The sequence below is a fragment of the Capricornis sumatraensis genome, chromosome 14 (genome assembly GCF_032405125.1).
Source record: "Capricornis sumatraensis isolate serow.1 chromosome 14, serow.2, whole genome shotgun sequence".
NCBI lineage: Eukaryota > Metazoa > Chordata > Mammalia > Artiodactyla > Bovidae > Capricornis > Capricornis sumatraensis.
The window spans coordinates 46,880,296-46,906,684 of record NC_091082.1 but is presented as its reverse complement, the minus strand read 5'-3'; the positions used below and the strand labels follow the sequence as shown (position 1 = coordinate 46,906,684).

Here is a 26,389-nt window from a genome sequence, read left to right as displayed (position 1 = left end):
AAGGTCTACATTGAAATTATTACCAAATAGGAAAAAGAAACTTAAATGTGCCCTACAGTCTGTACTTTTTTAAGTTAAATCCTTGGTTCTCACCGCACTGAAAAATACACACAGAGAGATGATATGAAATGACTGAAATAAAAATGATAATAAATACATGTGACACCAACAGAAACAGTTGCACAATCCAGATGACATTTTCAGCAGGAACCTAGCCCACTTTTAAAGACTAAGGGCAAACAACCCTACTGAGTTATCACTGTTGGTTTTGCTCATTTACTGAATCCAATTAGAAAAACACAATAAAACTGGGCAGAGGATTGGGCATTGCTTAAATTTATAATGACAGAATTAAGATCAACTATTCTTCAAGAAAACAAAGATTCAAGGCTTATTTTATGACATATACAAACCCTCATATACTTTACTTCTATGGGAAAAAACCTATAAACTAGCATGATAAATAGACTAAGGAAAAAGCAAACTGAAGAAATGTGTTTCAAGTGCTGAACAAGGGAAGGGCAAGGTGACTCACTGCAGCAATGCTTTGGTCTTCCGGGTGGGGTCCTCTGGCTTGAAGTTTTTGTAGGCTTCCACTTCATGTTCTATGGACAGCAACTGGCCCTGTAGTTTGTTTCTGAAGTTGGGCAGGGTGTCTCGAATGTGGTTGGTAAGTTGCTAAATAAAACAAAACAAATTCATGCACACATATAAGAGATGGAAGTTCAACTCAGAAGATAAAAATTGGCCTTAACTGTTTTCCAGATCACTCAAAACCTTAGAAAGTCATACACACATGTGAGTCTGACTATGTAGACAGATGTGAGAAGTTCCAGCTCTCTCCTCCACCGCCTACACCCAAGGTCAAAATTCCCTCAGCTAAAGTCACTAGCTGAGACTATCTCTTTACATCTGGGATACCCTGTTAAAGGCAGCTAAGTTTACTAATGAAGCTGCCTAATGACACCTTAGTATGGACTAATCTGTCAGATAAGCTACGCTGTCAAAAGGAATTTTAAGTTAGAATGTGATACAAATGAAAGAAGCAGAGAATGACAGGTGCTGCCTGAATTCTCAGAACCAAAAAGCTCACCACCAGTGGAGCACAAACCCATGCACCTGTCAGTTGTTAACTTCCTTTTCATTCTATAGCTCAGGCAAGTGTTTCCTCTTTCCTCCATCTTTAGGCCCCAGTCCAACTGTGGTTAGTCCCTAGCTTACACCCTCAACAGGTTGTATATAAAAAGCCCTGGTATTGATAACTCTAACTAACCACTTGCTGTGGCATTTCCACTGAAGTCAACTGCTGACACCTCAAGCTTAGGATAAAGAAAATTTTCTAAGAGATTTTCTAAGAGGGACAAAATTAATTGAGAACAAAGGTGGGATATAAACCCAGATTGATTAGCCCTCTGACTAATGCTCTTTCTATTACAATATAATTAAGTCTGAATTAACAGGAAAAAAAGATCATGTTTTTGCATGGCTTAAGAAATAAACTCAGAATCAAGAGAAGAGAAATGTAAATGTTATAGAAATCTAGGAAAAAGAATAATAAATTTAAAGTCAGTGAGTCAATTTAGTCACTCAGTCGTGTCCAATTCTTTGTGACCCCATGGACCGCAGAATGCCAGGCCTCCCTGTCCATCACCAACTCCTAGAATTTATCCAAAATTCATGTCCATTGAGTTGGTGATGCCATCCAACCATCTCATCCTCTGTCATGCCCTTCTTCTCCTGCCTTCAATCTTTCCCAGCATCAGGGTCTTTCCAAATGAGTCAGTTCTTTGCACCAGGTGGCCAAAGTATTAGACTTTCGGCTTCAACAGTCCTCCCAATGAGTGTTCAGGATTGATTTCCTTTACGATTGACTGGTTTCATCTCCTTGTCCAAGGGACTCTCAAGAGTCTTCTCCAACACCACAGTTCAAAAGCATCAATTCTTGGTGCTCAGCTTTCTTCATAGTCCAACTCACATCCATACATGACTATTGGAAAAACCATAGCCTTGACTAGACGGACCTTAGTCGGCAAAGTAATGTCTCTGCTTTTGAATATGCTGTCTAGGTTGGTCATAACTTTCCTTCCAAGGAGTTAGTGTCTTTTAATTTCATGGCTGCAGTCACCATCTGCAGTGATTTTGGAGACTAAAAAAATAAACTCAGCCACTGTATCCACTGTTTTCCCATCTATTTGCCATGAAGTGATAGAACCAAATACATGGTCTTAGTTTTCTGAATGTTGAGCTTTAAGCCAACTTTTTCACTCTCCTCTTTCACTTTCATCAAGAGGCTCTTTAGTTCTTCTTCACTTTCTGCCATAAATGTGGTGTCACCTGCATATCTGAGGTTATTGATATTTCTCCTAGCAATCTTGATTCCAGCTTGTGCTTCATCCAGTTCAGTGTTTCTCATGGTGTACTGTGCACATAAGTTAAATAAGCAGGGTGACAATATACAGCCTTGACGTACTCCTTTCCCGATCTGGAACCAGTCTGTTGTTCCATGTCTAGCTCTATCGGTTTCTTCCTGACCTGCATACAGATTTCTCAGGAGGCAAGTCAGGTGGTCTGGTATTCCCATCTCTTTCAGAATTTTCCACAGTTTGTTGTGATCCACATAGTCAAGGCTTTGGCATAGTCAATAAAGCAGAAGTAGATGTTTTTCTAGATCTCTCTTGCTTTTTTCAATGATCTAGCAGATGTTGGCAATTTGATCTCTGGTTCCTCTGCCTTTTCTTAAACCAGCTTGAACATCTGGAAGTTCATGGTTCATGTACTATTGAAGCCTGGCTTGGAGAATTTTGAGCATTACTTTACTAGCATGTGAGATGAGTGCAATTGTGCAGTAGTTTGAGCATTCTTTGGCATTGCCTTTCTTTGGGATTGGAATGAAAACTGACCTTTTCCAGTCCTGTGGCCACTGCTGAGTTTTCCAAATTTGCTGGCATATTGAGTGCAGCACTTTCACAGAATCATCTTTCAGGATTTGAAGTAGCTCAACTGGAATTCCATCATCTCCATTAGCTTTGTTTGTGTGATGCTTAATAAGGCCTACCTGACTTCACATTCCAGGATGTCTGGCTCTAGGTGAGTGATCACACCATCGTGATTATCTGGGTCTTGAAGATCTTTTTTGTATAGTTCTTCTGTGTATTTTAAATTTAAAGTAAGGGGAATAAGATAAGTACACCAAAACCAACTGAAGAACCATTTTAAATCATTTATGTTTTTCCGAGCTTACCCGTGTGTGTGCTTAGTCACTCAGTTCTTTCCAATTCTTTGCAACACTATGGACAATAGCTCTGTCCATGGGGATTCTCCAGGCAAGAATACTGGAGTGTGTTGCCATGCCCTTCTCCAGGGGATCTTCCCAACCCAGGGATCGAATCCAGGTCTCCCACATTGCAGGTAGATTCAAGGTTATCTGTATATTCAAGGTTATCTGGATATATCTATTCAATAAATCAAGTTATTTAATTGTCAATAGTTCATACCTATCCTATAACCTTGTCCATAGTTATGACTTGTTAGAATAGAAAAAGGAGTCCAGAATGGCAGTGGCTAAAAGACAAGGAAGGGAAAAGTCTGAGAAAATAGAACAAAGGAAGGTCTGAGGACCACAGTGAGGACCTCAGGTAGAACAAACAGCGCTCCTGGCTAGCCCAGTATACATAGGGCAAGCCCGGGGGGAAGAGAAAAAAACCACATGAAAAGAGGAGCCAAAGGGCAGGGGCATCTCCCCTCTTCTCTTTGCGTCTTTTGGGTCGGCATGCCCTCACGCCTCAAGGATGTATTTTCCTTTATTTTCTAAATGAAACTGAGCTGTAACACGGAGCTGTAACACCAATCTGTCTGAGAGCTGTGACACGGTCTGTCTGAGAGCTGTGACAGGGTGTGTCCAAGGGCTGTAATGCTGGTCTGTCACTTCAAATTTTTGTTGGGATGAGACAGAACTGAGGAAAGTCCACACTCCTCCAACAGACTTATCATGTTATTCCCCTGGCATGTATTGCCACTATGGTTTTGAAGTAGAAAATAAAAGCATGGAGAAGACTGCATCCCCAGTAGCAATGCCCAAGAACAAACCCCAAATCTAAGAGTAATAGTAACCACTTGACTGACTTGCCTAACTTCTCTTCTTGGAAGTGTCAACCTCAACATGACTGAAATCAAGTACCTAATATTACCTTCAGAAGTTTCTCCATCTTGGTGATTTCATAATAACCTGGAACTTGGGAGTTACCCTTGACTTTCCCTCTCCATCACTTACCAGAGCTAATCCACTGCCTAGCTCTCAATTATCCCAAACATGCCCCAAATCCGATTTCTTTTCCATCTCTACTGGCCCTAACCAAGACCAGGGTATCATCATTTCTCATTTGACTCATAAGTGAGAGGTGTTCTCATTTCTTTTTTTTTCCCCCCATATCTACTCTTGATCTTCCTATTTGCAACCACCATAATCATCTTAACCCACAGATGTGACTGTTATTTCCCTTCTCAGATTCCTTAAACAACTGACTCCCCAGGGCTCTTAGGATAACAGCCAAAATCTTTAACATTGCCTACAAACACTATAAGATTCAGCCACTGCCTTCATCTCCACATTCAACTCTTACAACTTACTCTCTGACCACCAGCCATAATGATATTCTTCTCAATTCCTCAAAAATGTCCTGTTCTCTTTCAGTTTTTGCTACAGTAAGGGTCCCTCGGGGTCAGACGTGTTGGTACACATAAGATGAGCAATACAATTATCCTAATTTCAGGAGACTTCCCTGGCAGTCCAGTGGTTAAAATTGTGTGCTTTCAATGCAAGGGTTCAATTCCACATGCCATATGGCATGGCAAAAAAAAAAAAATTATCCTAATTTCAAACACAGTGTGAAGATCCTTGAAGCAACAGAGAAACTGATTATACAGCAAATGAAAGATCTTTAGTACAATATTTATTCGATTTTCAGTCAACCAGAATCAGTTATGCCATAATTTATGGGTCACGTGTAATAACCAAATGGTCAATCATACCTGTTCTACTTTTCCAGTATTCATATTTCTAACTTTATTATTTCTAATTATTTTATTGACTTTTCTCTAAGTTTTTTTTAGTTTGTTTGCATTTTTCTTAGCCCAATACAAGTATGAAAGCAGAAATCAAAAAATAGTTTTATCAGAGCTAAATACATTGATAGAATATCATGATTCTTGCATGACAAACCAAAGTTCCTTCTCCAAAACAAGTTAATAATTTTTATATGACAACTATATTATTGCTTTATGGCTTCCAAATTATTCATCTACCCTTAATTTAAAAATACAAATTTTATATTAGTCTGTGTTACATCATTTAAAATACAAGTATACTACTGTTTTTTATTTTCTAAAACTGCTTCAATTGCTGCCTAAATGGTTCAGATATAACGTTACTAGTAGCCTACTGTTGTGTTAGCCTCTACTGACACCTTCTAGGAGGGAACAATCAGAACAATTGTTAACTACTTGACTTATTTAAGTTCATAAATAAAAGTTTAAGCATAAATAAAAGTTTTTGTGAGAAAAGTTGCTCACCATCTGAGTTAATGTAATCAAAACTTGGGGTGGAGGCTCTATGCTCAATGACAATGACACAATTCTACTAGGGACTGGAAAATATATCAAAAAAAAAAGTACTTTAAATTTTTATGGAAGAAATGTATACATGCATGAAGTGAGGGGAGGCAAAGGGCCTAATTCTATCTGTTATGGGGAAAGGGGTTATCTGAAAAAGTTTCTTAGATGAATGAAGATCAGTGATTGCTTATGTGTTTTTAAGATTGGAAATTAAGGATCAAACCAATCCTAAACAAAATCATAAAGAAATTTTAACTTAATCATCACAGATTGACATTTCAAAAAAAAAGAAAAACAGATGACAAGAGACCAACTTTTCAGAGAGATACAAGTTTAACTCCTTAAAACAATTATATATTATGAACAAACATGTGCTAAAATGTGTTCCCCTGTTCACTGTTTCTAAATAAATACGTATTTCTGCTTAGTACACTATTCTTTCAATAATATTAAGGTGAAATCTTGTCATTTAGAATTACTAATGGCAGGGGTCTAAGTATTCATATTCATCTTTTAACTTTTCTATTAATACTGTTATGCTAAATAGTTCAGAAAAAAGTATAAACATAAGAAATATGGATTCCAATAGCCATTCACATATTTTATAATTGTTCTTGTTGTTTGAAAAACCATTTTTACCTGATTAAGGACCTTCTGAAGGTGTGGGGTCCCCATCCGATCAGCAATATGTCTGTAAGCCGGGTGTGAGAGAAAAAATTTCCTTTCTGCCAACATGGCAGCCTTTATGTCCTTCTTCCCATCTATGTCCTTCTGGCTCCTGTTTACCACCCCTACGTAACCTAAAACAAAACACACACCTATGGAGTTGGGGATACTTTTGGTTTCTTCTTCTGGGGAAATTTTAAAGCTCTTGAAGAGGCCAAATAAGAAAAACAAAATTATTTCAAGAGTCTGAAGAATAGATCCCCTCACAAAACTCAATTTGAGAGATCAGTATTTAATGAAGGCTGGACAATTTGGCTAATGTTGATTTTTTAGCATTAACAAAATAACATCCTTTTGTCCTTAAAAGATCTGTGCATTTAAATAGAGTAAATCTCTAAGCAGCTTTGTCAGACAGCAGCAAGTAAATAATTCAGACTTAAACAGAAAACATTTATGCAGACTATGATGAATAATTACACCCTTCCTTCAAACCCCTTCCTTTTCCTGTTTTATTCCTATTGTTTGAAGGAATAGTTCTTTCTTTGGATCAATTTTACTGCATTATTTGGGAACACCATGTCATTCCATAACATGTTTAATTAAGCTTAAATCCATTCTTTGCAACATGGAGGCATAAAAATTCAGCCTTCCACTGGTTTCCCAGTTGTTTCCCTGCCACACCATCAAAGAAAGTCCTGTATAGGACACAGTACATTACCCCTGCGAAGTGGCAGCAGCTTATTCTCTAGAACATCCCTGGCATCTGTTCCTTCATCCATGAGATCCAGTTTGGTGATGACTCCAATAGTTCTCAGACCTGCACCACAAACAGAACCCACATTACACAATTTGCAGACACCACCAAGTTTCAGAGACATATGTGTCTCAATGTTAATTGCAAAGCACTCATATTTCTGGTTCTTTCCCTGTTCCTCTCCATCTTATTTTGTTTTCTAATCCACAACTATCCCGTCTGGTAAATGTCAACAGGATGAGACAGAAAGCTGCAAAACGACCCATCCATAAGATAACTCTTGATCCCGGAGAGAAAAAACAAATAGCTGTTTCACCAAAACACTTATAAATGTATGAGTTTATTTTTATACTACATGTACATGGAAATTATATATTTAAGTTATCCCCTCAGGGATTTCACACGGTATGGATGCTTTCATTTTATGCATTGCATTATTAAAAACAAAAAATAGGTTACACATGGACCAGTGATGTGGGTATGTCAGAAACCAAAGCTTATTATTGATCCAGGTCTGAGCACTTGAGATCAAACTACAAAGAGAAGAAAATTAGGTACAGGATACCATCACTACGAAAAATAAACTCAAAAGTCTCACATATTCATTGTTGCTTAGAAAAGGAAATATGACTTAATGGAAAGAAGACTGAAATAGGAATTCTGAGTCATGGATTCTAGTCTTAAGTCACTTAACTCTCTGAGTCTCAGTTTTCCTCTTCAATAAAATAAACAGTTGGAAATCATGAATCAAAGGTTCCTTTCAGTAATAAAATAATGCAAAAACCTAAACATTTTATATAGCATATCAGATATACTGTGTTTGTTCTTTGCTCCCATCATTAGATAAAATGAACAATATTTGCCTGATTCATCTTTTTAAGTGTATTTCTTGGCTTTGCAAATAAACATGGTTAACTGAATACAAGTTTTTATTCTCTGCCTGAAACCATTCTCAATGGCTTCCCTGATAGCTCAGTTGGTAAAGAATCCTCTTGTAATGCAGGAGACCCCAGTTCAATTCCTGGGTTGGGAAGATCCCCCGGAGAAAGGATAGGTACCCACTCCAGTATTTTTGGGCTTCCCTTGTGATTCAGCTGGTAAGAATCTGCCTGCAATGTGGGAGACCTGAGTTTGATCCCTGGGTTGGGAAGATCTCCTGGAGAAAGGAAAGGCTACCAACTCCAGTATTCTGGCCTAGAGAATTCCATGGACTGTATAGTCCATGGGGTTGCAAAGAGTCGGACACAACTGAGTGACTTACAGGTTCACTCTCAAATAATAATGTTTAATACTTTCTAAAACATTTATCGTTTTAAATGCTTTACATGTCTTAAATCATTTAATCCTATCAAGTACTCCAACTACTCATTTTTTAAGATGTGGAAACTAAGGCAGAGAGAGATTAAGTCACTAGTCCCAAGGTCATATAAGAAATGGATCTGGGCAGTCTGGTTCTAGAATCCATGCTTTTAACCAATATACTCCTTATCACAGTAAAATAATTTTTTTAAATGTAGAGGTCTTAAACCAAGAAGGAAAAAGAAAATGAAAGAGAAATACAGATAATTTTTGAAACTGGAAACTTAGCAGGATGACTGTGAACTAACCTAACAGATCAGAAAAGAGGAAAACTTCATCCAAGAAACTCAACAACATGAGATGCCCAGAAGCTGAATAATCTACATTACAGCCTTTCCGTAAGAGTCAAGACCTGGGGGGGGCAATAGCTCTGAAAACTGTGGAGAATGGTGGTGGCAGCTGAAGCTGAAAATAGAAACACTGGATGGAAGCAGTTAGATTTCCATGGATAACATAGCTAGGTGCCACCCTGGTCTATCCTGGCAGGACAGTGCAGGTTCACTCTCTGGAAAGAACACAGAAAAAACTGAACTCATGGGCCCTGGCCCGGTTTGGAGGGATATAGATCATGGCAAACACCCTCTTCCAACAACACAAGAGAAGACTCTACACGTGGACATCACCAGATGGTCAACACCGAAATCAGACTGACTACATTCTTTGTAGCCAAAGATGGAGATCTATACAGTCAACAAAAACAAGACCAGGAGCTGACTGTGGCTCAGATCATGAACTCCTTATTGCCAAATTCAGACTTAAATTGAAGAAAGTAGGGAAAACCATTAGACCATTCAGGTATGACCTAAATCAAATCCCTTATGATTATACAGTGGAAGTGAGAAATAGATTTAAGGGACTAGATCTGATAGATAGAGTGCCTGATGAACTATGGAATGAGGTTCATGACATTGTACAGGAGACAGGGATCAAGACCATCCCCATGGAAAAGAAATGCAAAAAAGCAAAATAGCTGTCTGGGGAGGCCTTACAAATAGCTGTGAAAAGAAGAGAACTGAAAAGCAAAGGAGAAAAGGAAAGATATAAGCATATGAATGCAGAGTTCCAAAGAATAGCAAGGAGAGATAAGAAAGCCTTCTTCAGCGATCAATGCAAAGAAATAGAGGAAAACAGAATGGGAAAGACTAGAGATCTCTTCAAGAAAATTAGAGACACCAAGGGAACATTTCATGCAAAGATGGGCTCGATAAAGGACAGAAACGGAATGGACCTAACAGAAGCAGAAGGTATTAAAAAGAGGTGGCAAGAATACACAGAAGAACTGTACAAAAAAGATCTTCACAACCCAGATAATCACAATGGTGTGATCATTCATCTAGAGCTAGACATCCTGGAATGTGAAGCCAAGTGGGCCTCTAAGCATCACTAAGAACAAAGCTAGTGGAGGTGATGGAATTCCAGTTGAGCTACTTCAAATCCTGAAAGATGATACTGTGAAAGTGCTGCACTCAATATGCCAGCAAATTTGGAAATCTCAGCAGTGGCCACAGGACTGGAAAAGGTCAGTTTTCATTCCAATCCCAAAGAAAGGCAATGCCAAAGAATGCTCAAACTACCGCACAATTGCACTCATCTCACATGCTAGTAAAGTAATGCTCAAAATTCTCCAAGCCAGGCTTCAGCAATACATGACCCATGAACTTTCTGATGTTCAAGCTGGTTTTAGAAAAGGCAGAGGAACCAGAGATCAAATTGCCAACATCTGCTGGATCATGGAAAAAGCAAGAGAGTTCCAGAAAAACATCTATTTCTGCTTTCTTGACTATGCCAAAGCCTTTGACTGTGTGGATCACAATCAACTGTGGAAAATTCTGAAAGAGATGGAATACCAAACCACCTGAACTGCCTCCTGAGAAATCTGTATGCAGGTCAGGAAGCAACAGTTATAACTGGACATGGAACAACAGACTGGTTTCAAATAGGAAAAGGAGTACGTCAAGGCTGTATATTGTCACCCTGCTTATTTAACTTATATGCAGAGTACATCATGAGAAATGCTGGACTGGAAAAAACACAAGCTGGAATCAAGATTGCCAGGAGAAATATTAATAACCTCAGATATGCAGATGACACCACCCTTATGGCAGAAAGTGAAGAGGAACTAAAAAGCCTCTTGATGAAAGTGAAAGTAGAGAGTGAAAAAGTTGGCTTAAAGCTCAACATTCAGAAAATGAAGATCATGGCATCCGGGCCCATCACTTCATGGCAAATAGATGGGGAAACAGTGGAAACAGTGTCAGACTTTATTTTTTGGTCTCCAAAATCACTGCAGATGGTGACTGCAGCCATGAAATTAAAAGACGCTTACTCGTTGGAAGGAAAGTTATGACCAACCTAGGTAGTATATTCAAAAGCAGAGACATTACTTTGCCGACTAAGGTCCGTCTAGTCAAGGCTATGGTTTTTCCTGTGGTCATGTATGGATGTGAGAGTTGGACTGTGAAGAAGGCTGGGCACCGAAGAATTGATGCTTTTGAACTGTGGTGTTGGAGAAGACTCTTGAGAGTCTCTTGGACTGCAAGGAGATCCAACCAATCCATTCTGAAGGAGATCGGCCCATTCTGAAGGGATTTCTTTGGAAGGAATGCTGCTAAAGCTGAAACTCCAGTACTTTGGCCATCTCATTTGAAGAGTTGACTCATTGGAAAAGACTCTGATGCTGGGAGGGATTGGGGGCAGGAGGAGAAGAGGACGACCGAGGATGAGATGGCTGGATGGCATCACTGACTCGATGGACATGAGTCTGAGTGAACTCCGGTAGTTGGTGATGGACAGGGAGGCCTGGTGTGCTGCGATTCATTGTGTCACAAAGAGTCGGACACGACTGAGCGACTGAACTGAGTATTAAAAGAGAATAATTAAGCAAAATTCTATACAGAAAGTGGGAGGACCACCCCTCCCCATTCCAGTTCCTTAATCTGACTTGAATAAAGACTTTAACCCCCAGGCAAGAGATTGGAACAATGGTCTGGGAATACTAACCATTCCAACAGAAAAAAATACATATTGACATTCAAAGGAACAATAGTTAAAATAGTCCAATAAAACATTGGACTATTGTTGTGAAGTCTATCATTCCATAATTCAAATAAACACACACGGAACACCAACCAATAATATTTCACATTTAAATATAAATGGTCAGCCAAGGAGATGCTCTAATACGAAACTAAAAGCAGTAAACATTATACAACTGAACTTGAGGGACTTCCCTGGAGGTCTAGTAGTTAAGATTCTGCACTTCCACAATTCATATGGAAACACAAAAGACCCTGAATAGCCAAAGCAGTGTTGAGTAAAAAGAATGGAGCTGGAGGAATCAATCTTCCTGACTTCAGGTTATACTACAAAGCTGCAAGGAGATCTGGTACAAAAACAGAAATATAGACCAATGGAACAAGATAGAAAGCCTAGAAATAAACCAATGCACCTATGGGTACCTTATTTTTGACAAAGGAGGCAAGAATATACAATGGGGCAAAGATAGCCTCTTCTATAAATGGTGCTGGGAAAACTGGACTGCTACATGTAAAAGAATGAAATTGGAACACTTCCTAACACCATACACAAAGATAAACTCAAAATGGATTAAAGACCTAGATGTAAGACCAGAAACTATAAAACTCTTAGGGGAAAACATAGGCAAAACACTCCATGACATAAACCAAAACAAGATCCTCTATGACCAACCTCCTACAGTAATGGAAATAAAAACAAAAGTAAACAAGTGGGACCTGATTAAACTTAAAAGCTTTTGCACAGCAAAGGAAACTATAAGCAAGGTAAAAAGACAACCCTCAGAATGGGAGAAAATAATAGCAAATGAAACAACTGACAAAGGATTAATTTCCAAAATATACAAGCAGCTCACAGAGCCCAATAGCAGAAAAACAAACAACCCAATCAAAAATTGGGAAAAAGACCTTAACAGACATTTCCTCAAAGAAGACATACAGATGGCTAACAAACACATGAAAATATGCTCAACATCGCTCATTATTAGAGAAATGCAAATCAAAACTGCAATGAGATATCACCTCACACCGGTCAGAATGGCCCTCATCAAAAAGTCTACAAACAATAAATGCTGGAAAGGGTGTAGAGAAAAGGAACACTCTTGCACTGTCGGTGGGAATGTAAATTGATAGAGCCACTATGGAAGATGGTATGGAGATTCCTTAAAACACTAGGAATAAAACCACCACATGACCCAGCAATCCCACTCCTAGACATATACCCTGAGGAAACCAAAATTGAAAAAGACACATGTATCCCACAGTTCACTGCAATACTATTTACAATAGCTAGAACATGGATGCAACCTAGATGTCCATCGACAAATGAATGGATAAAGAAGTTGTAGTGCATACACGCAATGGAATATTACTCGGCCATAAAAAGGAATGCATTTGAGTTAGTTCTAATGAGGTAGAGGAACCTAGAACCTATTATACAGAGGGATGTGAGTCAGAAAGAGAAAGAGAAATACCATATTCTAACACATATATATGGAATCTAGAAAAATGGTACTGAAGAATTTACTTACAGGGCAGAAATGGAGAAACAGACATAGAGAACAGACTTATGGACATGGGGAGAGGGGATGAGAGGGTGAGATGTATGGAAAGAGTAATATGAAAACTTACATTGCCATATGTAAAATAGATAGCCAACAGGAATTTTCTCTATGGCTCAGGAAACTCAAATAGGGGCTCTGTATCAACCTAGAGGTGTGGAATGGGCAGGGAGATGGGAGGGAGCTTCAACAGGGAGGGTATATATGTATACCTATGGCTGATTCATGTTGAGGTTTGACATGAAAACAGCAAAATTCTGTAAAGCAATTATCCTTCAATAAAAAATAAATTAATTTAAAAAAAAAGATTCTGCACTTCCAATGTCAGGGGTGTAGGTTCAATTCTGGTTGGGGAAATAATATCCCACATGCCACCTTGATCAAAAAAAAAACCCTAAATTTGAAGAAAACAAAGATAATTCAAAATACAGAAGAAAACTATTATTTATATTAACATCCTCAGAGAGAAAGGAGAAGTCATTGCATTCATGGAATAAAAACAGAATGTCATAAAAGGAAATTATCAAGCAAACAAAAAGAATTTTCAAAAATAAAAATTATGAGAGCAGAAAATAATAATGCTGGAGTACAAAATTAGGAATACCTCCAGAAAACAAAAAGAAGTTGATAATAGTAAAGGAAAAACTTTTTTTAAACTAGACAAATGAACCAAAAGATCCAATATCTGAATAACTGGCATTCCAATAAGAGAGAGACTATCAAACAGAAAGAGTCAGGGATGTGGGGACATACTATTCATAAAATGTCATATAAAAGAAAGATGAATTTAGGGATTGAATGAACTCACCAAGTACCCAACAAAATATGAAAAACATATACAAACACACATACACACAATATGGAATATCAGTAAAAGATTTCATAAAACAGAAAACAAATAAAATATCCTAAAAACTCCCACAGAAGTTAAAAAGAAAGCTATAAAGAGTTTTGAGAATCATCACAGCATCAGTCGTCCCAGCAGCAAACTGGAAAATAAAAACCAGCAGAGCAATATTTCCAACATTCTAAGAGAAAGATTAATTTCTAGCCTAGAATTCTAAACTATCAATAAATGTGACAATAGAAAAGGTTATTTTCACACACACAAAATCTCAAAATATTTTACCTCATTTTCTCTTTTTTTGGGTGGAGGGGGGGGGGAGTGCTGTGGTGCAGACTACTAAAAAGATGTGTTCCACCAAACATGGGAACAAACTAGCAAGGAAGTAGAAATCCAGAAGGAAATCCAGAAGCAGGGAATCCAATCTAACCAGAAAAAGAAGGAAATTTTCAGGATGGTGTAAATTTTAAGATGGTTTAAGGCCAGGAGAGCAGTCAATATTGATTAGAATAAGATAACTGTGGTGACCCAAGGACAAAAGAGCAGATAAAACCAAGGAGGATCTTGGAATGCAGGAACGGAAAAACCAGACCCTTATCGTCCTTCCTTCCCCCATGTTGTAACTACCAATGGAATAGTATAACCTGTCTCCCCTCCTTCCTACATAGGGAGAAGGTATTTGCCCTACTCTTCCCCCACCTGGTATACACGCCTCATCCAATCAGGAAATGACCTGCAAGACCCCTATCCCACTACTTGTACCCTGGGTATAAAAGTGGACTAAGGACCCCTGTTAAACATTGGTTCTCCCTTGAGCTGGCTCACTGTTCTAACAGCGTCTCCCATTCTAATAAACTTTATTTCCCTCTCATTCTGTCTCATATCTGGAAATTCTTTTCCAACCTGCACCCAGACCACGACAAAAACAAAGATACAAAGATAACTTTCCCAACCAATTAAAACAAAAATGAAAGTGATAGAATACTTAAAGCTTAATGCTTTTGAAGGTATTAGAGATTTAGACTTTGGTGGGAAAAGCTGGAAACGCACTGGTGATACTGTTCAAACAAAGAAGAAACAACTATCCACCTCAAAGACAGCAGTATCACCCAAGAAAGGAAATTTAATCATAATTCAACACATGGTTCAGCTGTGGACACTATTTCCAGAATCATAAATATTCATTTAGCAAAATATTATATATCAGTAGAATTGGAGAGGTAAGTGTATATATATATATGTGAAAGTATATGTGCATATGAGTGAGAGATGTAAGACATAAAGCTGTGTTATGTTTTACCTCCTTAAATATGGAGGTAAATATCAAAGAAAGTTAAAAGGGTGGAAAGTGGTAACCTCTGGAAATCAGTAATCCAGAGTTAGGAAAACAGACTGATTTTTCTAAAGTGATGTAAATTTATAGCATTGATGAAAAATAAGGGTTAAAAATTTTTAAGTATTTTCCTCACTACTCTCTAATTCCAAAAAGGCAGAAAAGTCTAGGCTTAGTGATGTCCCAGAAATGGGTGATAAAATTATTTCCTTTTTCACGTTTACTTATACAAGTAGGCAATTTAAATAATCAATGAACTCCTGCTGGCAGACTCAAGACCTATACTGATCTCAAAAAGATATTGCCAGAAGAGACTCAAAGGCAACATTTAAAGTGTTTTAAAAGCACTTCCCTAGGAATATAAAGACATAGTGTGGCAGACATAGAGTTGAAACAACTCTATGAAATAGATATTATTATTTCTCAATTACACAGATGAGGAAACTGAGACTTGGAAAAGAAAAATAAATTTGTCCAAAGGCTTGCGGGCTGTAGGGTATGGAAGCCAGACAACCTTACTCCATTTTTAATCACACTATTTTCAGCTTCTCAATTCTTAGCTAGATTTTACAAGTGATTAGCTGTGTAATCTGGCAAGTTGTTTACATCATCTGTGTCTACTTTTCTACAGAATCAAAGGTTTATCTCGCTGTCTCTTTCAAGTACAGAATTCTGGGAAGGAGAACAACTTCCAGATTCAGAAGAAATTACATAGAGTAACATATAAGGTAAAAAGTAATTTAATAAAATTCTTGCCCTCCAACTAAAATAAAAATAATAAATTAAGACCTAATAAATAATGTATGATACTGTATTTCAATTCTGTTTCTCTTCAGTAAAGAATAGCCACAATGATGGGTACTTATGAGCCCTGACAAAGACCTAGAAAAGACATAAAAGGCACTTCAATACTCTGATTCTTATGTATTACAGATCTAAAGTCAAGTATTAGATTGTTAAAATCCAAGTCCCACTCCTGTCCCTTACCAGTTCTGAGACATTAGTTTTCTCATCAGGTGTAAACACATCAAAAGGATAATCACATATCACAGTTTATATCTGATGTCTGGGATAATTATTAATAGCATCCCCTTTAACTCTCAAACGACTTCATAGAGGAGAATACATTACATGTTCACTCTAAATCATCAATAAAATAAGGAAATAACAAACCTATGATTTCAAAATTACTTAATAGGACTTCTGATTTCTGGTCCACCACATAAGGAGCCTGGAAGTTTCCACTGTGTCCTAACAAGTGAAAAGTTAACAACCCTTCTTAGATTCATCAGAGTAGTGAGGCCACAGAGCAAACCACTGCCCACCCCCCATACGTGGAGAGACAGATAGGTGAATACAGAGAATCACAGCTTACTGCAGCAGAAAGCCATAAGCAGATAATTCTGTAGGAACCAAGGACCCAGGCAGTAAAACCTAAACTGTAATTGATAAACTGCTGAAAGTTCAGTGTGGGCAGTCTTAATAGTTAAAAACTCCAGGGGGACCCAGTCATAGAGGGTACCCATAATTTTTTGAGTTTTGCCTCCAGGAGCTCAACCAGGTTCTCACAGTGAATATCTGAGAAAAAAAAAAAAAAATGTCCTTGTGCTTTCGGCAGGGGAAGAAAGAAACAACCTGATTTAAAAATGGGTGAAAGACCTAAACAGAAACCTCATCAAAGATATATAGACGACAAGTAATTAATTCTTGCCTCTTCACCTTCACAATGCTATCCCTCTCAGCTCCAAGTATCCTTCCCTTTTCTTCTTTTTTTGGTTATTTACTATTCATCCTTCAAAATACTATACAGGCCTCTCCTGCAGGTTCTTAATCAGGCTCCCATAAATGTAAGTTTGGAACTTTTTCTCTGTGCCCTCAAAACTCTCTGTGTACACTGAAATCATAGTTCTTATATGCTGCTGCTGCTGTTGCTGCTGCTAAGTCTCTTCAGTTGTGTCTGACTCTGTGCAACCCCATAGACGGCAACCCACCAGGCTTTGCCATCCCTGGGATTCTCCAGGCAAGAACACTGGATTGGGTTGACATTTCCTTCTCCGATGCATGAAAGTGAAAAGTGAAAGTGAAGTCACTGAGTCGTGTCCAACTTTCAGTGACCCCATAGACTGCAGCCCACCAGGCTCCTCCATCCATGGGATTTTCCAGGCAAGAGTACTGAAGTGGGGTGCCACTGCCTTAGGAATCTGCTTATTTGCCTGTCTCACCCTCTAAGTGATGATCTCTTCAAGAATAAGGAAAATGTCTAATCTACATATTTCATACATATTCATAAGCAATTCTTATAGGTGCCAAACACAGAGTGGGAAGTCAATAAATGTTTATCTACCAAATGAAGAAATGAGTAAAAAGTATATTTATTTGTAGATTTAGACAAGGATTGGAATACAAATTCCAAAAAAGAAATAGAATACCATTCTGTTACCTAGGTTTGTCAACACAGTGATTTTCCTATAACAACATTACCATTTCTTCCATTTATATATGCAACTAAATTATAAGTAGTGTGTTGTTTCATCTAATTAAGAAATGGGACAAAACCAAGCCATGAACCACATTAGCAGTTGCCAGAAAAGTAATCTGGGACACTATGTACACTGAAACAACAGCACTGAAACACAAAATCAATGAAGAGTTAGTGTAAACATGTATACAGCTAAATTAAAAACAGACTTAGAAAACTAGATGTCCTTCAGTTAACACATTTTTTTTGTTTGTTTGTTTTGGGCTTTGGTGGTATTCAGGGTGGGAGTTGAAGTAAATGCTCTTCTTTCTGTTTGGCAAGGGATTATGGAATATTTTACTTCTGAAAGCAATCAGTGATGAATAGGAACAGTTTCATCTTTTTTTCCTATAAGTTTTCCATTAACATTATTTTCTTGTTACTTCCAACAATTCTAAATAACACAGTCTTCATTTCCAAAGTCATCTGGTAATACTACTGCATGTTGTACTAGGTAAAATATTAACTAAAGAACAGAAAACATAAAAATTACTGCTGCTATAGCAGTAGACACTCTATTTGCTCACCTATTTATCCTCAGAATCTAGCAAAGTACTTGAAAGATTTAATATTCATGAAAGAAAGGGAGAGGAGAGAGACAGCAAAGGGAGAAAGAAGATAAAGGAGAGAAAGGAGAATTATTCCAAAGAATAATTTGTAATACCTAGATAAGAGTGGTTGTTTCACTGAAAATCTGTATTCCAAAACATACTAAGCCAAGAAGAAAACAAAAGAAAATGAATCCACATGCTGTAGTCTCCCTCCTATTTGCAGTTACACTTTCTATGATTTCAGTTATCCACAGTCAACTATGGTCCAAAAATAATACATGAAAAGTAGGGACTTCCCTGGTGGTCCCGTGGTCCCATCTGCCTGCCAGTGGAAGGGACTTGGGTTTAATCCTTTATCTGAGAGGATCCCACTTGCCACAAGGCTACTAAGCCCATGTGCCATGGCCACCAAAGCCCACACATTCTAAAGCCTGTGCTCCATGAAAGGAGGGGCCAATGCAATGAGAAATTCATGGACCACAACTGGAGAAAGCCTATGCACAGTAACGAAGACCCAGCACAGCCAAAATTGATTAATAATTTTAAATTAAATTTAAAAGTAATACAATAAAAAATAAAACTCAGAACTCAACAAAGTTCAAAACATCCAGGATTCAAACAAAAATCACCATATACACAAAGAAGGAAAAATGTGACCACAATGTAGGGGCTGGGGAAGGTAGTAATCAGTCATCAGTGTCTCTCTTAAAAACTTGGGATTCACAGATAATGTTAAAATAACTATTAAAAACATGCATAAAATGTTTAAAGTCATAAAAGAAAACATGGAAATACAGGCACACCTCATTTTACTGTGCTTTGCTTTATTGCACTTTGCAGATGCTGCACCTTTTCACAAATTGAAGATATGTGGCAACCCTGCATCATCAGATGACGGCTGGCACTCTTAGCAACGAAGCATTTTTAAATTTAATTTTTATCTTATAGTTGATTTACAATGTTGTGTGATTTTCAGGTATACAGCAAAGTGAATCAGTTATGATACATGTATCTATTCTCCTGCAGATTCTTTTCCCATATAGGTTATTATGGAATATTGAGTAGAGTTACTTGTGCTATACTGCTGCTGCTGCTAAGTTGCTTCAGTCATGTCCAACTCTGTGCGACCCATAGACGGCAGCCCAACAGGCTCTTCTGTCCCTGGGATTCTCCAGGCAAGAACACTGGAATGGGTTGCCATTTCCTTCTCCAATGCATGAAAGTGAAAAGTGAAAATGAAGTCGCTCAGTCATGTCTGACTCCCAGCAACCCCCTGGACTGCAGCCCACCAGGCTCCTCCATATGTGGGGTTTTCCAGGAAAGAGTACTGGAGTGGGGTGCCATTGCCTTCTCCAGTGCTATACAGTAGGTCCTTATTAGTGATCTATTTTTATATAGCAGTGTATATATGAGAAATGAAGTATTTCCTGCCATATGAATAAACAAGTATGTCACAGTTGTCTGTGATTCCAGCCCTCCAAATGTGAATTCCTGAGCCCTAAGGGCACTCAGGAAGAAGAATACCTGCATGACCTGACAGCCATCAGGCTGCAGTCACTCCCTCTAGTGAGCTCAGGATGTGAAAAACACAGGATCCTGGCCCCAGGATAGCTGAAGTGCACATGAAAGGGATGATTTCAGTGAGCCCAGACTCTTGTATCTTTCCCTACAAAAAGTGAAAGTTGTTCAGTCGTGTCCGACTCTTTGCAACACCATGGACTATACACTCCCTGGAATTCTCCAGGCCAGAAAACTGGAGTGGGTAGCCTTTCCCTTCTCCAGGGGATCTTCCCAACCCTGGGATCAAACCCAGGTCTCCTGCATTACAGGCAGTTTCTTCACCAGCTGAGCCACAAGGGAAACCCAACACACATAAAGGAAAAAATACATAGAAAACACCCCCAACAGAGAAAAGTGGTAAATTCCTTAACTTGGGATAACTGGTTTTCTTTAATTAGCAATAATTTTTGATATTCAGACTACCTGCTCTTTGTTGCTAAACTTCTATGTAACCTGGCTCCTCCCCTTGCCAACCTGGAGCAGTTCTCTCAGGGTCACTTGAGATGCTGTCTCCTGGGCTTGAAGTCCTAAAAATTCCCACTGAATAAAACAACTCTCAAAGAGGTTGTGACTATTTTTTAGCAGACAAGATGTTAATCCCAAACTCCTAATTTATCCTCCCCAACCTTTCCCCTTTAAAAGCAAACTTATGAAAACGAAGTCTGTGAGTCTGTTTGTTTTGTAAATGATATCATTTGTATACTTTTTTTAGATTCTGCTTATAAGTGATATCGTATGGTACTTGTCTTTGCCTAACTTACCTCATTTAGTATGATAAATCAATAAAGAATTTTTAAATTAAGGTATACACATTTTTTGCACATGCTGCTGCACATTTAATAGACTGTAGTATACTATAAACATAACTTTTATCTGGAAACCAAAGAAACAGGCTGAATGGGTAAAAAAACAAGACCCCTATATATGTTGTCTACAAAGGACCCACCTTGAAACAAGGGACACATACAGACTGAAAGTGAAGGGCTGGAAAAAGATATTCCACGCAAATAGAAACCAAAAGAAAGCAGGAGTAGCAATACTCATATCAGATAAAATAGACTTTGAAATAAAGGCCATGAAAAGAGACAAAGAAAGATACTACATAATAATCAAAGGATCAATCCAAGAAGAAGATATAACAATTATAAATATATATGCACCCAACATAGGAGCACTGTGATATGTAAGGCAAATACTAACAAGTATGAAAGGGGAAATTAACAATAACATAGTAATAGTGGGAGACTTTAATACCCTACTCACACCTGTCGGGAGCCATGTTAGGCATTACTGACAAAACAGAGGCACGGCCCCAGACCCCTCTCCTTATTCTGCAGGCACAGTCCTGGGATGAAGGAGTTAGGCCTTGTAATTCTGACTTGTCTTTTTCTCTCCTCGGCTGAGTTGACTGAAAAGGAATATTAAGGTGCTTATTGTTCTTGAGAGTAGCATGAGAATGCACAAAGCCTTCTGCAGCTGTGCTCAGAGAATAATTCATAAAGTTAATCATTGATATTTGTTCAAGGACTTTTACAAAAGAGTGTTCCAGGATGAACACATAGGCCATAGCTTGAGGCAATGGGAGGGATTACTATCTGAAGCCTATTTGTGAGGAGAATGTTTATGGCAAAGAAGTTTACTGAATTTAGGGCTTAGAAATAATTAAAATAGTTAGAAGTTAAAGATTTAAGGAATGTTGTAAAGTTAGCATATTTTACTGTAGCTTATAGAAGTTAGGAATTTTTAGAGACACTATAGCTAGAAGCCTTTTTAAGAGATAGTGACCTCAGGATGTTAGGGGCAAACAGGATTTAGAAAGATAAGTAGTAAACTGAGGAATGTAGCATGAGTTACAATGTAATCACAAGTTAACTATAGGACACATTACAAGAGGTAGATAATAGATGATAAGACTGATTCCCAGAGAATCACTGAAGCAGGAACTCTGTTTGAAGAGCAACAATGATTTATGGAGATAATAAATCTGGGAGAGGGGGAACTGAAAATGTCAAACCTCTGGCCTAATGTTTTTGTAAAAGTATAAAAGAGAATCTTAAACTTGAAATAAAGAGGCAGTCCAAGAAAACTGAGAGGCTGCCTCATTTCTCTCGCCGACACCTTTCATCTCTTCAGGTTGAATGTCTGGCTGCTGGAGCTGGACTCCAGCACACAGCTATGGATAGATCAACTAAACAGAAAATTAGCAAGAAAACACAAACTTTAAATGATACAATGGACCAGTTAGGCCTAATTGATATCTATAGGAAATTTCACCTCAAAACAATGAATTTCACCTTTTCCTCAAGTGGACACGGAACATTTTCCAGGACAGATCACATGCTGGGCCATATATTTAGCCTTGGTAAATTTCTAAAAAATTGAAATCATTCCAAGCATCTTTTCTGATCACGATGCAGTAGGATTAGATGTTAGCTACAGTGGTCATGTATGGATGTGAGAGTTGGACTGTGAAGAAAAATGAGCACCGAAGAACTGATGCTTTTGAACTGTGTTGTTGGAGAAGACTCTTGAGAGTCCCTTGGACTGCAAGGAGATCCAACCAGTCCATTCTGAAGGACATCAGACCTGGGTGTTCTTTGGAGGGAATGACGCTAAAGCTGAAGCTCCAGTACTTTGGCAACATCATGCGAAGAGTTGACTCATTGGAAAAGACTCTGATGCTGGGAGGGATTGGGGGCAGGAGGAGAAGGGGACGACCGAGGATGAGATGGCTGGATGGCATCACTGACTCAATGGATGTGGGTTTGAGTGAACTCTGGGAGATGGTGATGGACAGGGAGGCCTGGCATGCTGCGATTCATGGGGTTGCAAAGAGTCAGACACGACTGAGTGACTGAACAGGAAAAAAACTATTAAAAATACAAATATACGGAGGCTAAACAACACACTTCTGAATAACCAACAAATCACAGGAGAAATCAAAAAAGAAATAAAAATATGCATAGATACGAATGAAAGTGAAAACACAACAACTCCAAACCTATGGGATTGAGTAAAACCAGTGCTATGGGGAAGGTTCAGAGCAATACAAGCTTGCCTCAAGAAACAAGAGAAAAATCAAATAAATAACCCAATTCGACATCTAAAGCAACTAGAAAAAGAAGAAATGAAGAACCCCAGGGTCAGTAGAGGGAAAGAAATCGCAAAAATTAGAGCAGAAATAAATGAAAAAGAAACAAAGGTAAACATAGCAAAAATCAACAAAGCTAAAAGCTGGTTCTTTGAGAAGACAAATAAAACAGGCAAACCATTAGCCAGACTCATCAAGAAAAAAAGGGATAAGAATTAAATAAACAAAATTAGAAATGCAAATGGAGAAATCACAACAGAAAACACAGAAATACAAAGGATCGTAAGCGACTACTATCACATCTATACGCGAGTAAAATGGACAACTTGGAAGAAATGGACAAATTCTTAGAAAAGTATAACTTTCCAAAACTGAACCAGGAAGAAATAGAAAATCTTAACAGACCCATCACAAACACATAAATTGAAACTGTAATCAGAAATCTGCCAGCAAACAAAAGCCCAGGACTAGATGGCTTCACAGCTGAATTCTACCAAAAATTTAGAGAAGAGCTAATACCTATCCTACTCAAACTCTTCCAGAAAATTGCAGGGGAAGGTAAATTTCCAAACTCATTCTATGAGACCACCATTGCCTTAATACCGAAGCCAGAAAAAGTTGCCACAAAAAAGAAAACTACAGGCCAATATCACTGATGAACATAAATGTAAAAATCCTTAACAAAATTCTAGCAAACAGAATCCAACACCATATTAAAAAGATCATACAAAAAATAAAGACAGTATCAATCAGAAAAAATAATAATAAAAAAATAAAAAATAAAAAGATCATACATCATGACCAAGTGGGCTTTAACCCAGGGCAGTAAGGATTCTTCAATATTTGCAAATCAAGCAATGTGATACACCACATTAGCAAATTGAAAGATAAAAACCATATGATTATCTCAATAGATGCAGAGAAACCCTTTGATGAAAATCAACATCCATTTATAATAAAAACCCTCCAGAAAGCAGAAATAGAAGGAACATACCTCAACATAATAAAAGCCTTATATGATAAACCCACAGCAAACATTATCCTCAATGGTGAAAAATTGAAAGCATTTTCCCTAAAATCAGGAATAAGATAAGGGTGCCCACTCTCAACACTGCTATTCAACATAGTTTTGGAAGTTCTAGCCACAGCAATCAAAGAAGAAAAAGAAATAAAAGGAATCCAGATTGGAAAAGAAGACATAAAATTCTCACTGTTTGCAAATGACATGATCTTCTACATAGAAAACTCTAAAGACTCCACCAGAAAACTACTAGAGCTAATCAGTGAATATAGTAAAGTTGCAGGATATAAAAACAACACACAGAAATCCCTTGCATTCCTATACACTAACAATGAGAAAATAGAAAGAGCAATTAAGGAAACAATTCTATTCACGATTGCAATGAAAATAAAATACTTAGTAATCAGTTCAGTTCAGTCACTCAGTCATGTCCGACTCTTTGCGACCCCATGAATCGCAGCATGCCAGGCCTCCCTGTCCATCACCATCTCCCGGAGTTCACTCAGACTCACGTCCATCGAGTCCATGATGCCATCCAGCCATCTCATCCTCGGTCGTCCCCTTCTCCTCCTGCCCCCAATCCCTCCCAGCATCAGAGTCTTTTCCAATGAGTCAACTCTTCGCATGAGGTGGCCAAAGTACTGGAATTTCAGCTTTAGCATCATTCTTTCCAAAGAAATTCCAGGGCTGATCTCCTTCAGAATGCACTGGTTGGATCTCCTTGCAGTCCAAGGGACACTCAAGAGCCTTCTCCAACACCACAGTTCAAAAGCATCAATTCTTTGGTGCTCAGCCTTCTTCACAGTCCAACTCTCACATCCATACATGACCACTGGAAAAACCATAGCCTTGACTAGACGGACCTTAGTCAGTAAAGTAATGTCTCTGCTTTTGAATATACTTTCTAGGTTGGTCATAGCTTTTCTTCCAAGGAGTAACCATCTTTTAATTTCATGGCTGCAGTCACCATCTGCAGTGATTTTGGAGACCAAAAAAATAAAGTCTGACACTATTTCTATTGTTTCCCCATCTATTTTCCATAAAGTGATGGGACCAGACGCCATGATCTTAATTTTCTGAATGTTGAGCTTTAAGCCAACTTTTTCACTCTCCTCTTTCACTTTCATCAAGAGGCTTTTTAGTTCCTCTTCACTTTCTGCCATAAGGGTGGTGTCATCTGCATATCTGAGGTTATTTATACTTCTCCTGGAAATCTTGATTCCAGCTTGTGTTTTTTCCAGTCCAGCGTTTCTCATGATGTACTCTGCATATGAGTTAAATAAGCAGGGTGACAATATACAGCCTTGACGTACTCCTTTTCCTATTTGGAACCAGTCTGTTGTTCCATGTCCAGTTCTAACTGTTGCTTCCTGACCTGCATATAGGTTTCTCCAGAGGCAGGTCAGGTGGTCTGGTATTCCCATCTCTCTCAGAATGTTCCACAGTTGATTGTGATCTGCACAGTCAAAGGCTTTGGCATAGTCAATAAAGCAGAAATAGATGTTTTTCTGGAATTCTCTTGCTTTTTTTGATGATCCAGCGGATGTTGGCAATTTGATCTCTGGTTCCTCTGCCTTTTCTAAAGCCAGCTTGAACATCAGGGAGTTCACGGTTCATGTATTGCTGAAGTCTGGCTTGGAGAATTTTGAGCATTACTAGCATGTGAGATGAGTGCTACTGTGCGGTAGTTTGAGCATTCTTTTGCATTGAAACAAAAGACCTATATATAGAAAACTATAAAACACTGATGAAAAAAATCAAAGAGGACACAAATAGATGGAGAAATATACCATGCTCATGGATAGGAAGAATCAATATAATACAAATAAGTATATTTCCCAAAGTAATCTATAGATTCAGTGCAATCCCTATCAAGCCACTAATGGTATTTTTCATTGAACTAGAACAAATAATTTCACATTTTTTATGGAAATACAAAAAAACCTCAAATAGCCAAAGCAATCTTAAGAAAGAAGAATAGAACTGGAGGGATCAACCTGCCTGACTTCAGACTATACTAAAAAGCAACAGTCATCAAGAAAGTATGGTACTGGCACAAAGACAGAAATATAGATCAATGAAACAAAATAGAAAGCCCAGAGATAAATCCACGCACCTATGGACAAAGAAGGCAAGAATATACAATGGAGAAAAGACAATCTCTTTAACAAGTGGTGCTGGAAAAACTGGTCAACCGGTCAACCACTTGTAAATGAACAAAACTAGAACACTTTCTAATGCCACACACAAAAATAAACTCAAAGTGGATTAAAGATCTAAACGTAAGACCAGAAGCTATACAACTCCTAGAGGAAAATAGAAGCAAAATACTCTCCAACATAAATCACAGCAGGATCCTCTATGACCCACCTCCCAGAGTAATGGAAATAAAAGCAAAAATAAACAAATGGGACCTAATTAAACTTAAAAGCTTTTGCACAACAAAGGAAACTATAAACAAGGTGAAAAGACAGTCTTCAGAATGGGA

General features: G+C 38.2%; 1 protein-coding gene across 5 annotated transcripts in view; it reads right to left on the bottom strand.

The window, feature by feature from the left end:
• DNM3 (dynamin 3) overlaps window positions 1-26,389 on the bottom strand; it is a 634,763-nt gene that overhangs the window by 381,358 nt on the left and 227,016 nt on the right. For all 5 annotated transcript variants that reach the window (XM_068986589.1, XM_068986590.1, XM_068986588.1 and 2 more), the window contains exons 5-7: window positions 6,995-7,093; window positions 6,250-6,410; window positions 536-678 (exon numbers count right to left, since the gene is read on the bottom strand). In XM_068986589.1, coding sequence (XP_068842690.1) covers window positions 536-678; window positions 6,250-6,410; window positions 6,995-7,093 — 403 coding nt within the window. The remainder of the gene's footprint in view (window positions 1-535; window positions 679-6,249; window positions 6,411-6,994; window positions 7,094-26,389) is intronic.